The sequence below is a fragment of the Carassius gibelio genome, chromosome A7, assembly GCF_023724105.1.
Source record: "Carassius gibelio isolate Cgi1373 ecotype wild population from Czech Republic chromosome A7, carGib1.2-hapl.c, whole genome shotgun sequence".
Classification (NCBI taxonomy): domain Eukaryota; kingdom Metazoa; phylum Chordata; class Actinopteri; order Cypriniformes; family Cyprinidae; genus Carassius; species Carassius gibelio.
Window position 1 is genome coordinate 26,348,654 of NC_068377.1, and position 17,149 is coordinate 26,365,802.

The 17,149-nt window shown below is 35.1% G+C and overlaps 1 protein-coding gene across 1 annotated transcript; it reads right to left on the reverse strand.

Annotated features, from left to right (window-relative positions):
- Positions 1 to 1,854: 1,854 nt before the first annotated feature.
- On the reverse strand, positions 1,855 to 15,803 carry LOC128016973 (aquaporin-9-like). The gene is made up of 6 exons (XM_052601989.1): positions 15,631 to 15,803; positions 14,157 to 14,283; positions 10,266 to 10,403; positions 8,180 to 8,298; positions 6,309 to 6,526; positions 1,855 to 3,505 (listed from the first exon to the last, which is right to left on the reverse strand). Exons 1-6 carry the CDS (start codon positions 15,730 to 15,732, stop codon positions 3,340 to 3,342), a joined length of 870 nt encoding a protein of 289 aa, XP_052457949.1. The 5' UTR covers positions 15,733 to 15,803; the 3' UTR covers positions 1,855 to 3,339.
- Between the last annotated feature and the right edge of the window lie 1,346 nt (positions 15,804 to 17,149).

The window sequence follows — 17,149 nt, forward strand, 5'->3', positions numbered from 1 at the left end:
TCTAGACTTACTGTGGTGAGTTAGCAGTGATGGCAATGCTCAGCTAAATTGTGCCGCCATATACACACAATGATTCAAATGATTTGTGTCAGTTAGATTTTTGTTTTTTTTTTAAATAAATTTTTTTAAATAAATTAATACTTTTTTTCAGTAAGGACACAATATATATATATATATATATATATATATATATATATATATATATATATATATATATATATATATATAGTACAGACCAAAAGTTTGGACACACCTTCTTATGAGTTTTCTTTATTTTCATGATTATGAACATTGTAGATTCACACTGAAGGCATCAAAACTATGAATAAACACATGTGGAATTATATATGGAATTATATACATAACAAAAAAAGTGTGAAACAACTGAAAATGTCATATTCTAGGTTCTTCAAAGTAGCCACCTTTTTCTTTGATAACAGCTTTGCACACTCTTGGCATTCTCTTGATGAGCTTCAAGAGGTAGTCACCTGAAATGGTCTTCCAACAGTCTTGAAGGAGTTCCCTGAGAGATGTTTAGCACTTGTTGGCCCTTTTGCCTTCAGTCTGTGGTCCAGCTCACCCCTAAACCATCTGGATTGGGTTCAGGTCCGGTGACTGTGGAGGCCAGGTCATCTGGGACAGCACCCCATCACTCTCCTTCTTGGTCAAATAGTCCTTGATGCCTTCAGTGGGACTCTACAATCTTCATAGTCATGAAAATAAAGAAAACTCTTTGAATGAGAAGGTGTGTCTGTACTGTATATATATATATATATATATATATATATTTGTCGGCAAAATAAAAATAGGCAGACTTGTCCTAAGCCACTAAAAAGGATAAGAAAATTTAGACACTCAGAAATTGGTGGATAACACTAAATACATAGTGGTAGTACAATATAAGTTCAACCTCTTATGCTCTCATTTGGGGTAGCTACATGAATAGGAAAACTCTTCAACAGGATAATTGACAAATCAATCCCTAGATTACTGATGTAAGGCTTCCAGACATTATAAAACTGACCCGGCTGACCATTATCTAAACATTTTAAATATTGCAATTGGATTAGTTCCATTAAAAGCTTGTGCCATCTGGAAAGCCTTATCACTTATCCATCTCATTAATATGTTTTTCCTTGCTGCAAATGTGAGAAGATTGTAAAGTCTCTTTTCATTTGATAAAATCAAAGCTTTATCAGGCAAACCAAGGATCAACAATAGAGGATCCATGACCAAATCTCTATCAAAGATATTACTAATTTCAGATAAAATCTTGGCCCAGTAGACAGTGAGTGAGAGTGCCAGCTTGTGTTTTGCACTTAAGGCATAGAGGTGAAAGGTTATTGTTAAATGCATGTCTACGGTTTGGTGAAATATGCGTTCTATGTAGAATTTTAAATTGTATCGCCTTAGCATGGTTACATGCTGAAATGGATTTGGCATAATTCCAAATACTACCCCAATCTTCCTCACTTATACAGATAGAAAGTTCCTTCTCCCAAGCAAGTCTAGTATTCAAAACTACTTGTCCCTCAAATGTAACACTAAGAACCTTATATGACAACCTCAATGACCTATTTCCAGGTGTTTGAAAAAGTAGTTTTTCTATAGGAGTCAGACTTCTATTAGTACCTTCATGGAACGAGGGTTACATATGTAAACGAGACGTTTCTCTAAGTACAAGAATTTACAAATGTAATGTGTACAGGTTTGCAAACATCGGTGCCATTATCTAAGAAGCTGCATTAGATGTGTTGGGCTAAACTGACTGTGATACAATACTGTGGAATACAGACATATAAGAAATAGTGAAAGCTGTGTTCTTATCCTCATTCACACAAAAAAGACATGAAATATGTATAACAGTATGTTTATTTAATTGTCTATATTAGCAGAATGACAATACAATCTTCAACATTTTGAATGGAGTAATTAATAAATATTTCATTTATGAGAGAGAAAGTATTCTAATCTGAACCTGAACAGGATAAAAAAACAATAAAAGATAAAAAATATTGAAATATATAATAGGATCTCTCTGAATTGCACAAACAACTGCTATTAACGTGCTGATAAATAAATTACAATGTTTTTTTTTTAAAAATTGTGTGTCACAAACAATAGCTACGAAATACCTACTGAAGCTGTGACTGATGCATTTAAATGATCATATAATGTCATATTATACACAATACTGCTCCTGTAAGTTCTGATGCAATTATTATATAATTATTTTCTTCAGTGTTTTGACACTGTAGCATAAATACACATTTATTTCTTCTTAAGCTTATATATAATAGTTAGTTGCAAATTTATTTTTAGCGTGCATTTCAACATTCATTCATGCATGTTACCTTCTCAGCAGTTATGCATGCAGTACATGTATTGATTCATCCTGACTGACAAGGAGACCTGTTCGTATTTGAGTAAACAGAGTGGAAAGAATACTACCCTCTTCTTTAATTTCAGTGAGAGAAAACACCTGTCTGCTTATGGCAAGATATAGGGTTGTCAAGATAAATAGGATTAGTAGGAGGATTAGAAAAAGGAATGAAGGACAAATCATAGGTACTATACTGGAGGGGTTCAGCTCTCTCTGGCTGAGGCTGGACAGCTTACATTGGCTGAAACTTAAGGGAAGGAAAGCGTAAACCTCAGAAAACAGTCAAAAATTCTGATTATCTCTATACATTCCAGAGCTGATAATATGGAGGATCTGTTAGCATCTGTAATCTGTTACTGGCAGTGGTGTGACACTTATTGATGGTAAGCACTCATAAACTGTGGATGCTTTACATTTAATACCTGATTGTTTGTGTTCCCTTATGAAACAAAAATATATTGCAGTATTGGAAAATATCATGTAATATATTAGGCATATATTCTTATATATGGGATATTTTTTATCCAATATATTGCAATATATTGAAAGCGACAATCATTTGTATATTTTGCAATATAGTATATAATATATGTATCATCAATATATTATTCAATGTATTCAAATATATAATATATTAGAAAATAAAAAGGGAAAATAATATATTACAATATATCATAATATATTTTAAGAAATATATTGGTAAATATATTTTCCTTTCGTAAGTGTTGTTGGTGATCTTTGGACATTTTCTATAATTCAACTTTTTAAGAGCAAGCTAGAATTATGGATAATTAACGCTTGCTGTCTTTCATAGCTGCTTGGTTTCATGAAATTACTTGGCGAAAGACTCAGAAAAGAGATCTAGAAGAAAAGACAGAAAGGAGAGAGTAGGTAGAAATAGCAGTGCTTTTTGTTTGTGGCCTATTGTGAAGGAAAGATCCCATACTTTCTCTCTCCTAGTTTACGGTGTTCAATTCATTATCTTTGATGCTGTTGTCATCTTCAAGGTTCTTCTCAGGCTCGGGGTGGTGCAGCTCAATCATCAGAAAGTAGATCACTGCCCCAACCACACCACCCATCATCGGCCCGACCACTGGAACCCACCACCAATAATTTCCAGCCCTGAAGACACATGCATGGCACAGATGAGAATAAAGTCAGGACTGGGCAAAATTCTGAATATAAGTATTCTAAAGAAAATTTTCAGTTAGAATCGAATTAACCACACACAGAGCATGGTAACTCAGAGTTCGAACTGGAACAACAGGAAGAGGAATTTACTGAAATTCAAGACGGTCACACAAGTTTCATAAAACTTTAATTAGTCTATCACAACAACCAAATGGGCAAGAACAGATCACTTTTTAGTTGTTTTTGCTTGTTTGTTGCTTTAAATATGCATACACACACACAAACACACACGCTACTATTTTAAAGTTTTTTTTAACATCACTCATCCTCACCAAGGTTGCATTTATTTAATTATAAATACAGTAAGAAAGAAATATGTTACATATTATTGAATTTTTTTTAAATATATATTTTTTGTTAATAATTTTCTACACAATTTATTCCTGTGATGGCAAAACTGGGTTTTCAACCGGCCTTACTCCAGTCTTCAGTGTTGCATGTCCCTTCAGAAATCAAATGTGGTTGTCACTTTTGATTAATTGAATGCATTATTGCTCAGTAAAAGTTTTATTTACAAAGATTCAGATGCCACTCTTTTTGATATTTTCCATTTCATGCAATGACATTCAGACATGCTTAACTGTTTTAAGTGACCAAATATTGCACAAATTGTCCATGTACTTGAGAATGTATATCTAATGTTTATTAAAAGGGATAGTTCACCCAAAAATGAAAATGTGATGTTTATCTGCTTACCCCAGGGCATCCAAGGTGTAGTTGACTTTGTTTCTTCAGTAGAACACAAGTTAAGATTTTTTTATTCAAACCCTTGTAGTCTATCACTCTTATAAAGTAAGTGGATGGGAATCACGGCTAAATCATAAAAAAAAAAAAAAAAAAAAAAAAAAAAAAACAACATACATTGATGTGTAAAGATACGAAACAATTGGTCCGTGCAAGAACCTGAATAGTATTTATATCATTTTTTACCTCTTTTTTCACACAATGTCTGAACAGTTAGAACTCTCCTTAGTGTGTCCTGTTGTGCGTTTTCTCAGCCACAGGCACGTGAGGCATCTTCTTCTTCTTCTTCTTCTTGCTACATGGTGGATCGCAGACTTATAAGTGCATTTCCGCCAGCATTCTCTCAAGTGGACTATTGACATTGAGATTATAGACAGAGTGTCACTGGTCCACTTGAGAGACAGGTGGCATACATTATAAGAGTGATAGACTGCAAGGTTTGACAAAAAAAATCTCAGTTTGTGTTCTACTGAAGAAACAATGTCACCTACATCTTGGATGCCCTGGTAGTAAGCAGAAAAGAAAATTTTTGAGTGAACTATCCCTTTTAATGGGAAAAAAATATTTCTGTGAAGTAATATTACAACCTCAATTCACATTTGGAACTGAGTAAGTATATAAATTGTATTTTCAATCTAATTCAGGACACACAAGCAGACAGGACAACCATGATTGTTACAAAAATTAGTGGTTATGAATGTGCCTTTATATCACAGGTGTATCTTGAGCTGAAGTGTTGTTTAGCTGTCAGACTGGTGGACGATGTAAACAGTGTTGGTGTCTAGCTTTACAGACATGAATACATTTATTGTTATCCGTGATAGTGTGTCACTCTAGTGCTCCCCGTAGCACTCTTTCCCTCCCTCAATCCCTTGATCCTTTTATAGGCTACTGAGAATACAGTGGCTCTCTCTCCTTGAAACTTCTCTACAAACAGGTTGGCAAAGGAAACTGTAAACAAAAGTATTGCCACTGCATGCAGACACTTTGTTGGACTGAACTTAAGTAATCTTCATGTACATGTACACTTCATGTAATCTTCAATCTTCATGTTTATATGTAAATGCTTGTCTGTTGCACTTATAACACCAGAGCCATTTGCCCTTAGGTGACCCCTAATCTGTTTTCAAGTTGGAAGAAAAATTGAGAAGACAGATCAAACATTTCCTTATGTTGGCTACTGATATGTGATTAGCTCTTCCTTGACGTCAAACTCTGTCTGTAGCTGTAAAGTGAAGGCAAAAAAATTAAAGGGCTGAATAACAAAATATACAATAATATTTGACATCTGAATGACCAACTGACCAATCAGAATGTATAGATGTAATACACCACAGTAATGCAAAACTGGAATATGCCAGCTATCGATCATTAAGTCAAAGGCTACAGTGTTTTGGAGGGTTTTCACTGCTGACGTGTGATTCTAAACAGTGGTATTGTATTGCATATGTCAGGCAGTTATTTTATTCAACGCTTAATCAGAACTGTGCACAAACTCTGACTATTTTCGCTGTTGAAGAGCAGCAATAAAATCTCTCAAATGTAGATAATTGTGAGAGCTAGAAACAGAGTTTAGTAAAAGACAACTTTTTTTTTCCTTTAATAAGAATAAAACACATCCTGTCTTTGGTTGTGCCAACCTGAATATTCATGCAAGGAGAATTCAGACTGCTTCACGTAAATTTAAAAAATTGGTCAAATATACAGGAGATACACAAATTAATTCAAAAATGAATTTGCTCCGTCAGAAGAATGGTGTAAGGCCTTTGCATTTAAGAGTTTCAAAAGGTATGTTAGTTGGTGGTGTGCTTCTGTCTCTCACATGCTGGTTGACACTTTTGACACATAGATACAGGGTAACAGTTCTAGATGCATTGTCTTATTATACAAACCCTCTGAAAAAACCTTCCTGTTACAGCATAAGCAATAATACAGATAAGGGAAGAAGCAGAAAAATCTGAACAAACAATAAAAAATATATGTTCTGTACCTGAACACATCTAGTCCCCATCCTGCCATAGCAGTGAAGAGACGAGGTCCCAAATCTCTGGCAGGGTTGATGGGATAGCCACAGTTCAGCGCCATGGACACTCCAATAGCCAGGATGCTCAGACCAATAACCAGTGGCTCCATTCCTTTAGGGGCCCCAATATTCTTGTTATCTACAATAGCTAAAATACAAATGACCAGGGCACCTGTACCAATCACCTGTAAATAAATGAAAAATATTCTCTTATGGAAACTTGTTTTACCTCAGAGTTAGAAATTAAATTGTAAGAGAAATGTCTAAATAATAAAGTCAGATTGAGAAATGTAAAGTTATATTTAGTTAAAATTCTTACTAACTAGCTATTTTCTATTGTTGAGATAGGCTCTCAAATTTGTCCACCAGAGATTTATATGCTTATGATTTATATTTACTGTTTCCTCCTTTTAATTTCCCTCTTAAAACACAACAGTCTATAAGCCAAAGCACGGGGACATCGGATGCAAATTCCCTTTTACATGGTGTTTGCATATAAATGTGTCTTAGCAGTTTGTGGACACAACCACCCTAAAATGCTGATAATCTGTTCACTTCTCTTTTTTGAATCCCCCCAAAAACCTAAACAGTCTCAATTATTATGCATTAAATTTTTTTCTGAGCAGAATGACATATTGTTCAGGCTGTGCCCATGACCGCTGACAGACTGTCCCGTATTTGCATATTTCCACCCTCAAACTGTTGTACCAAAACCACTGGAAGGCAAGCCTGCAACCTTCATCCAGAAAAAGCATAATAGCTAATGCTAACACTTTCGCTTTGGCAGTATGCAGGGAACGAGACCAGAGGCCTTTTTTATTTTTTTTAAAATGGATGTCAATGGAGGAGAGGCTTCACTATGCTGAATAAACAGCTTTTGTGAGAAAACAATTTAATGAATTGACAGCCTATTGACTAATCTTCAACTTGTTTGCCATTAAACAATATAGTTTTGGATTGAGCAATTTATTTATTAAAAATCTCTGCATTCCTTTTCTGTGTCGTATCTCAGATTTGAAGTAATATGATAAATATGATAAATCAACACCGCTTCAAAGGTTTTGCAATTCATGAAAGACAAATAAAAACAATCACAACTTGCTGATGACACTGATGACATACCTCTGGCTTTGAATATCAGTAATAACTTTTTTAAATTCTCTGCATTGAATTTAAATCAGTCTAAATGTGAGATCCTACTAAGATTTTTTACATGGAGATTTGGTTCCCTATATTAATTGTAAACCTGCTTTACAACTGTACAAAACCGTGCAAAATTCCCAACTTTGTGTAAATGATCTCTCCTTTTTTTTTTTTTTTTTTACAAATGTTTTAATAACAATTTTGTAAGAAAATCTTTTAATGTCAGATCCAATCCTCCATGTAAATCTAAATGTCTTAAACCTCAATGTATATCATGGCATACCATACAAATATTTTTTTTATAGGTGTAAATGCAGTTGCTAGGAGATATTCATAGAGTTAATGATAAATGTACCTTTTGTCATATATCAATTGAAGATATTGAACATTTATTTTTCTATTGCCCATTTTCTATATCATTTTGGGTTGACTTTAAAATAGACATAAAAAAATTTAACAAAACCCTTAATTTAGCTCAGCAGCATTTAAAGAGACATGCACCTAGACGGGTCGCTGTGAACAGAGCTGTTTTTGACAAGGTAAAACAGTTTCGTTTTACACAACCAGTGAGGAATTTTAACCAAAGTACGTTACGACCCCAAATAAATCATATCAACTTTAACAGTGGAGTGTTGTTTAATTTTATTGCATAATCACTAGTGAGATTGTGATATTTAAAAAAATGAATTACTCACCTGATCAATCAATCCATTTAACAATGAAAGATCTTCACGTGGATATGAGGCAAAGATACCTGCTGTGGCATTTTCACCAATTACAATCCGTTTTCCGTCAGCAAAATTTGCGAAGGCACCTATGGATTTTTTTTTTAGGTATTTTATGCAGAAAACATTGAAATGAGTTGCTTCAAAGGACAGAATATTAGTTATACAGGTGCATCTCAATAGATTAGAATGTCGTGGAAAAGTTAATTTATTTCACTAATTCAACTCAAATTGTGGATTGTGAAATTCAGTGCACACAGACTGAAGTAGTTTAAGTCTTTGGTTCTTTTAATTGCAATGACTTTGCTCACATTCAACAAAAGCTCACCAAACCCAACAAATTAGAATACTTCATAAGACCAATAAAAAAAAAATTCTGAATTGTTGGCCTTCTGGAAAGTACGTTCATTTACTGTACATGTACTCAATACCTGGTAGGGGCTTCTTTTCTTTAATTACTACCTCAGTTCAGCGTGGCATGGAGGTGATCAGTTTGTGGCACTGCCGAGGTGGTATGGAAGCCCAGGTTTCTTTGACAGTGGGCTTCAGCTCATCTGCATTTTTTTGGTCTCTTGTTTCTCATTTTCCTTTTGACAATACGGGTTCAGGTCTGGTGAGTTTGCCGGCCAGTCAAGCACACAAACACAATGGGCATTTAACCAACTTTTGGTTCTTTTGGCAGTGTGGGCAGATGCAAGATCCTAATGGAAATTGAAATCAGCATCTTCAAAAAGCTGGTCAGCAGAAGAAAGCATGAAGTGCTCCAAAATTTATTGGTAAACGTGTGCAGTGACTCAAAAAACACAATGGACCAACACCAGCAGATCACATTGCACCCCAAATCATCACAGACTGTAGAAACTTAACACTGGACTTCAAGCAACTTGTGCTATGAGCTTCTCCACCCTTCCTCCATGTCTCTAGGATCTTGATTTCCAAATGAAATACAAAACTTGCTCCCATCTGAAGACTTTGAACCACTGGGAAACAGTCCAGTTCTTCTTCTCCTTAGCCCAGGTAAGACGCCTCTGATATTGTCTGTGGTTCAGGAGTGGCTTAACAAGAGGAATACAACAACTGTAGCCAAATTCATTGACACATCTGTATGCCTTGACCCCAGCCTCAGTCCATTCCTTGTGAAGTTCACTCAAATTCTTCAATCGATTTTTCATGACAATCCTCATAAGGCTGCGGTTCTCTCGGTTGGTTGTGCATCTTCTTCTTCCACACTTTTTCCTTCCACTCAACTTTCTGTTAACATGCTTGGATACAGCACTCTGTGAACAGCCAGCTTCTTTGGCAATGAATGTTTGTGTCTTGTCCTCCTTGTGAAGGGTTTCAATGATTGTCTTCGGGACAACTGTCAGATCAGTGGACTTCCCCATGATTGTGTAGCCTGAACCAAACTGAGAGACCATTTTGAAGGCTCAGGAAATCTTTGCAGGTGTTTTGAGTTAATTAGCTGATTGGCATGTCACCATATTCTAATTTGTTGAGATGTGAATTGGTGGGTTTTTGTTAAATGTGAGCCATCTTCACAATTAAAAGAAACCAAAGACTTTGTGCATTTAATTTATTTAATACACGAGTTTAACAATTAAGTTGAATTACTGAAATGCATATACTTTTCCACAACATTCTAATTTATTGAAATGCAACTGTACTTCAACATCCTAACAGGTTTTCAGCTAGAAAAAAAAAAAAAAATTAGTTTGAGTTGTGCGTCTCTATATATTGTGTGCATGCCTAATGTCATGCCTAAAATCACAAAAAAAAATGTTAATATGTTAACCGCACAGGTTGCACTGAAAACAATGATATCACATTAGAAAGCAAAACTGAACCAATGTCATGAAATGTGAGGTACATGGGTCAACTTGGAGTTGTGAATGACAGTAAAAATAAATGTGTCATCAGTTTCTGAGTTTTTCACCAAATTATTAATGAGAATGAGCTCATTCAATCCAATCACTGTGGCCAGTGCTTTAAGTCTGCCTTAGGTGTAAGATGAGCCAATAACATGAAGCCAAAAAATAGAAGTGAAGTGAAAACTTACCATAGTACAGACAGAAGACAGCACAAGACCCCAGAAAGGCACCTAGAAATTGGGCTACGACATAGACAGGAAATTTCTTTAATGGGAGTTTCCCCAAGACAACCATAGCCAGAGAAACAGCTGGGTTTACATGTCCACCTGCAATAAGATGCAAGAGTTGAGAGACTGCAAACTTTTGATTACAGCAAAGTGTCTGTATTGGTTTTAGTGGTCCATTTGTGTATGATGATTTTGTATTGACTGAGGTTTGCATAAAAGCATGCTGAGGTTTTTTTGTAGTACAGATCATCTACTGGAATCAAAAGAGCACACTGTGTCATTCATCTCACAGTTATGATGTGCTTTCTCTAATTGCTATATAAGTACACTCTCACTTTCCCTCTCTTAATCCAGAGTGTTCCTCATAAACACTGGCTACAAAAACTAGTTGAGGTAATCAATGGGAATTGGGTCTGACATAATCTGGCTAAGTCCTCAGACATCACTGCATGGCTTAGGAGTATCTCGGCAAGCATTCAGGCCTGCAGAACTATCTCTGACCCCGCTACACACTCCTCTTCAGAATGGAAAACACTGGCCTTTAACACAATGACAAGAATGGTTTAGAAACATTTCTTGCACACTTTGCTGATGTAAGATCTTGATGTCTAAAAATATTTCTCATTTAAATGAGGAAAAGATGGAAGCAAATGTCTTTGGACTCTCTGTGGGTAAAGGAAAACCAAATTTTAAATGTGTTCATGTTTTTTCCATCTTAAACGTCTGCCAAAAGTTGAATCTTTTTTATCTTTTAAAGATTTTGAGAGAGTCATACATGCTGTTGTTTTATCACGTTTGGACTATTGTAACTTGTATATTGAACTACCCCAATCCTCCATGTCACTGCTTCAAATGGTTTAGCCAGATTTTTAACAGGGGTTTGTAAATGAGAACACATTAGTCCAAATTTTAATGTCTCTTAATTGGATGCCAGTGCATTATAGAGTTGAATTTAAAATGTAGCTGTTTGTTTTTAAGTCCTTAAATGTTCTGGGACCTTCTTATTTGTCAAATCTTGTAAATGTAAACAGGTCTGCCAGATGTTTGCGATCCTCAGACAGTATTACTCTGTCATGTCCAAGATCAAGATTGAAGTTGAAAGTTGACCGTGCATTTGCAGTGGCCGGTCCTAGGCTATTGAACAGTTTTCCCTTATGTGTGAGATCTGGATCTTCTGTATATGATTTTAAATCTAAGTTACAGTATTATCTTTCTACTCTTGCATTTAATTCATTATAATTCTTGGTCTCATTTTAACTAATGTTTAGTTTTTTGGTGTGTGTTTTTATTATTATTCTTTTTTATTTTACCTTTCCTCTTTTGTGCATCACAGTGGCCAACTCTTGTTGTGTTCATTTGTGTTTTATAAGTAAATAAATGAAATTAAATGGAAGGAAAAAAAAACTACGGAAGTCAACGGCTACCATCAACTGTTTGGTTATTGAAAATATATTCTTTTGTGTTCAATTTTTGGTAAACTACCCCTTTGATAATGACAGACCAGTGCTAATACCTGACTTCCACCTGGGACGCATGCTTCAGAAAAGCTTATAAGTTCAATACTGTAGTCATCATCACAGCATGTAAGATTATCACAGTCATGTGGGCTGCTGGGCTAACCAACTTATTCATGCACAAATGCACCCTTTAGATGACTTTTACTGCAGAACTCTACATTTAACATCAAATACATACATTTATATATGGCTCTGTCTCCCCTTGTGACACAGTGAGAGGAAGGAACTGCTGGCAGCATATGATGAGGAAACACTATTTGCCTGCACACATATTCATAGACTGAGACGTAATATGTACGCGTATTACATCACTTTTTTTTTGCAAATTTGCAGTTTCGTAGTTTACATGGAGATGATAACGGTACAGTCATGTGTCCCACTGTGTTAATGCAAGGCAACTTCACTGGTAAGCTTTTAAAGAAATTCCAAGAATCATCTGCACTATTATAACACATTATATTAAAAGCTTCACCTCAACATAATCCTTAAGGAATTGTCTTAATGAAGGCCAGACATACATGCCCAATCTGGTTTATCAAACTCAACACACGCCTCCACCTGACACCAAGCCTTTTGCAAGATTTAAGAGCATGTAATTGACCTCTCATTTCCTCCTCCCCCTGTCCATCACTGCAGTATATTATTGAATGAGCACATCAAATACAGTAAGCACAAGGCTTCCACTCTCTATTATGTCGTTCATTAATCCTATCATTTATAAGAAAGCATAAGTCTGTTAAGCACTGAAGCAAATCCACCTTTCACTCTCTCTCGTTAGGGTCAAAGGTCAAGAAGGAATACTCTGTATGTGGTATGTTTGATCCAGCTGTCTAAGGATTATTACTGCATGAAAGGCTTTGTCTACCTCATTAAACATTTTACTCCTGTGACCAAATTTCTTGAGAGAATAAATGCACATAAACTGCAATAAACTGGGCTGTTTTTTGTAATTTTGATTAGATCATGGATATTGTAATGTTACATATGGCAAGTAGATGACTTGTGTGTAGATTGAACATTGCATGTTTTGTTGATCATGATCAATGATCACAAGCAACAGTGAAAACAGCCCTGATGGATAGCTAAATATGACCTTTGAAATGGGAACATCCTTTGAACTGAGCTGTCCCAGGCTAATGCCTTTTCTTTATTGAATGCATTTTCATGCATTCATCATTTAAAAGTTCAATTTAAATTGTTGTGCATTATTTTTATAGCAGAATATAGGTAAGTGCACTCAAAAAAATTGCTTGCTGGTTTAACTTAATAAAATGATGACACACATTTCCATGCATTTAAACTGATTTATTGGAATTTAAATTCAGTTAAATGTACTGATGAGTAAAATTAATGCTAATTTAATGAGATCACACCAATTTCATTTGACATATTCAGTGAATGTTTCCTGAACATAATTCACTCTTTTTGATCAGACCAGTGTTGTTGCTGTTCAAACTGGTGCCTTCATGCAGAGTTGCGTTAGTTTACTGCATTATTATGAAAATGGAAAGGCCTGTTTAAAAGAGTGTTGGTTTGGTTACCATTGTGGTGAAGAGTAGAGCTTGTGCTTAGGTTGTCAATAGCTGTTATACATGCACGTAAATGTTCTGTGATCATTTGATCGTGAAGGGTAGAACTGCTGACAATAGAGACAATATTTAAATCACATGATCACTGAATTCTTTCATTTTTTCTTTTAATTCTCCTATTTATTCTTATGAGAATGTAAGAGCCAACATAATACTTGTTCACATGCAAAGTAAAATTTTTGTAGCATGCAAGTAATGATTGATTAAAAATGTTCTCATGACATTAGCACAGTTACAGCTCATGTAGCCTAAACACAAAGACTATTTCACCATAATGGTAACCTCAAAAATCAACATTAACATAAACTCTTTTAAATGTCAAAAATAACTGAACAACAAACTTTAATATGTCTTTCCCTTTACCATAAACACATTAAACTGCACTTAATTTCAACATTTATTCCCCTGGTCTATCCCTATGTAAAACATGCTGGGAACTAGAAATCTACTGCTCAGTTTCAGTCAATGCAACGTAAGTGATGTAGGCCCAACTTAACTTCAGTGGTTTAAGTTAACATTTTAAAATTGTAATTTCCTTTAATATAATAAAATTGAGTGCGAATGACAACCGAATAAAAAACTAAAGATTTATGTTGTTTTAGCTCATTTTAAGAAAACAGCACACAACTAAAAAAAATTTTCTTAGTGTGACAATCAGGTATATTTTAGGTTTATGTGATATATGTACATGTTACATATACATAAGTGTTTTCTATGCTTCTCTATTTGCCAGTGTGACCAGTTACCTGACACTCCTCCCGCCATATACACGGCCAGCATCACCCCTAGAGTAAAGCCAAAGTGGATGGTGAGATTTTCTCCTTGTTTTTCTCTGCTGAGAATAGTCTGGGCCACTGAACCACAACCAAAGAGCTGCAAACAGGAAATGGGCAGAGAGAAGACAATTTAGGTAGACAATTAGTAGGGGAAAAAAGCTACTGCCATACAGATAAGAAAAGCACTCTTGTTGTGGAGCACTTATTCAAAACTAATTAGTAGGACAGTTTGTTCAAAAACTCAGCCCATTATGGTCAGGGCGGCAACCCAAAGCAATCAAATCTGTCATGCTGAATCAGAATCTTATCATGCAATTAACACCAGTAGAATACAAAAGCATAATTGTATTTCATGTTTTACTATCTAAATTAAATAATTGAAGTCAAAGATTGCGATATTACTCAAATCTTCAGGTACTACATTTTTAAAGTAAAATGTACTTTTCTTCACTCTATATTGGATAAGTTGTCAAACCTGACATTAAAACAATTATGAAACACAAAACAATTCACTAAACTGCAAAATATACAATACAAAGTACAATACAAACATTAAAAAATGAATGTATAACATTTATCAATCATGTGACAGCATGTGATGTTCATGAAAAAAATAAAAAATAAAAATAAATACATTCTTAAGGACAGGACGATTTCTTTATTTTATAGTTAACCCTAGCCTGAACGTGTGTCAGTGTGGTTTTATTGTGTTCGCTGGTTTACACAAGAGCTATAGCAAAAAATATCATTATTGGAATAGTATTTTGGAGAACATACTTGCCAAAATTCTTATTTTGAATCAGGTGCTTAAAACTAAGATAAAAAAAAAAAAAAACCTGCCAGAGAAATGGAGCGTTAACCTAATTAAACTAAAACTTTGTAGTTACTAAAATAAAACCCTTCACTACATATAGCCATATGCAATTAAATAGCCATTAGAGCTGTTCAATAAAACGCATAAATAAGAGACACTTTTTACATCACTAGAAGCAGTGGTTTTCAAACCTGTCCTGGAGGCAACCCAGCACTGCACATTTTGTATGTCTCCCTATCAGACACACCCAATTCAGTTCTTGCAGTCTCTACTATCAGGTGTTAGATGGGAGACATACAAAAGGTGCAGGGCAGGGGGGACTCCAGGACAGGTTTGGGAAGCACTGGGCTAAATCATTATGTGGTCTCATAAAGCTATTATTACAATATGTGGTCACGCGTTTATAAAATGTTTAAGAGCCTCCTTAAAATGAAAGAATATCAACCTCAACACCAAACATGTGATAAGAATTAAATAAGTTGACAGACTGATTCATTATTAAAACAAAAATTTGTCACAAAACAGTCCAGTAAACTTGCAATATTCATCATAACTCTAATGCATTTACAATAATAACATTGTTAATCTCAGTTTATTTGGTCCTGAAGTCCCGACAGCCAAAAGACTTACTATCAATACGAATGTCCCCAGTAATTCCGCCAGAAACTCTCTGACGATGTCCCGCCTCACGCTGCATCTCTCCCTCAAATTTCTAATGTTTTCGAGCTCCATACTTTCCCCGACAGCTGAGATGAGATGTGATGATGTCCGGACAGATAGTTGAAGGGCTGATCTCGCTGGAGTTTAAGTGTTTTAGGCTTTAACCTTCCCCGCCCCTCCTGCTACTCAGATGTCATTAAACACTGACATGACAGGTTGGTGCTTCCTCTTTGCTCACACTTCATCCATCCTCTTCATGCTGAGAAAAACAGTCAGAGCAACTTGTAGAAAATATCATTACGTAGCCCATGTTTGCAAAATGTAACACTATAGAAGCGATGTTTGAAATATTAGACTTTGTTAAAATCACCTAATCTTTTTTTTTTTCGTATTTTAAGTAGTATTACATTTATTAACAGAAGAGTTGTTGCAGTTAGTTGATTACATTTTTACATTTCTACAATATAACGCAAAAAAGATCTAGCTAATCTAAAATACAATATGCAAAATGTTATTCATTAAAAAACTATTCACTTTATTAATTAATTTTGCTGTTTTGTGGAGCTTTCAAAAAAGATAAAAGGTGAAGAAAATGCAAAATATTACTTTTCATTTTAATAGCTTCTATACTTTCTCAGAATATATAATCTTTACTTGTGAGGTTTCTTGCGTTCTGTAAGTTTCTAGACCGCGTTTTTTTTTAAAATGAAATTATAAAAATATATTTTTTTTAAATTGGCCTCCATATACAATACCCAGTAGACCTACACAATGAACAATACACAGTAGATACGCACACAACACGTTGGCTGAACTCGTGCAAAACAACAACAACAATTAAATACAAGGTCTTGGTTTATTTATTCTCTAAATACAACCTATTTTATATGTTTAGTTTAAATGTTTGCTAATCAATGGGATTTAATTTAAAATGTTTTTTTTTTCAGATGTCCAAATTTCCAGTTCTCGTTCGAAGAGGCACATTGCAGCAGAACTTAAACTTGTAATACGTATATTTGTCCACTTGGTAGAGCTATTTGACTAATTATATAACAGTTTCCCAAAGATGGCCAGAGTTTGACGGTGGTGTCCCGTGACTGTCGGTACAGACTGAAAATAAGAAGCGATGGGATGGTAGCGGTATGTTTTGTTTGCATTAATCACTGTCACTTGTTCTGTGGTGTCGTCTTTGATGTGAGGCAGGCACTGTCAGTGCTGTGAAATGAGGGGGATGTGCTGATGGAGAAAAAGCACCCCAGTGGGTTCTAACAAATTACAACACCCCATCCCCTTCATCATCTTAACAACCCCTCAGCCCTAGCATGGCACACTTGATATCTGCTATCACGCAGCCTACCCATTAAAATGTTTTATAGTAGGCCTAAGTAGCCAATTTAAGTGTGCATGACATAAAACTTTTTGGACTGCAAGCCCTGCCTTTGAATGTCATCATACAGAGCACCTAAATGTGTTCAAGTTCATTTAGACA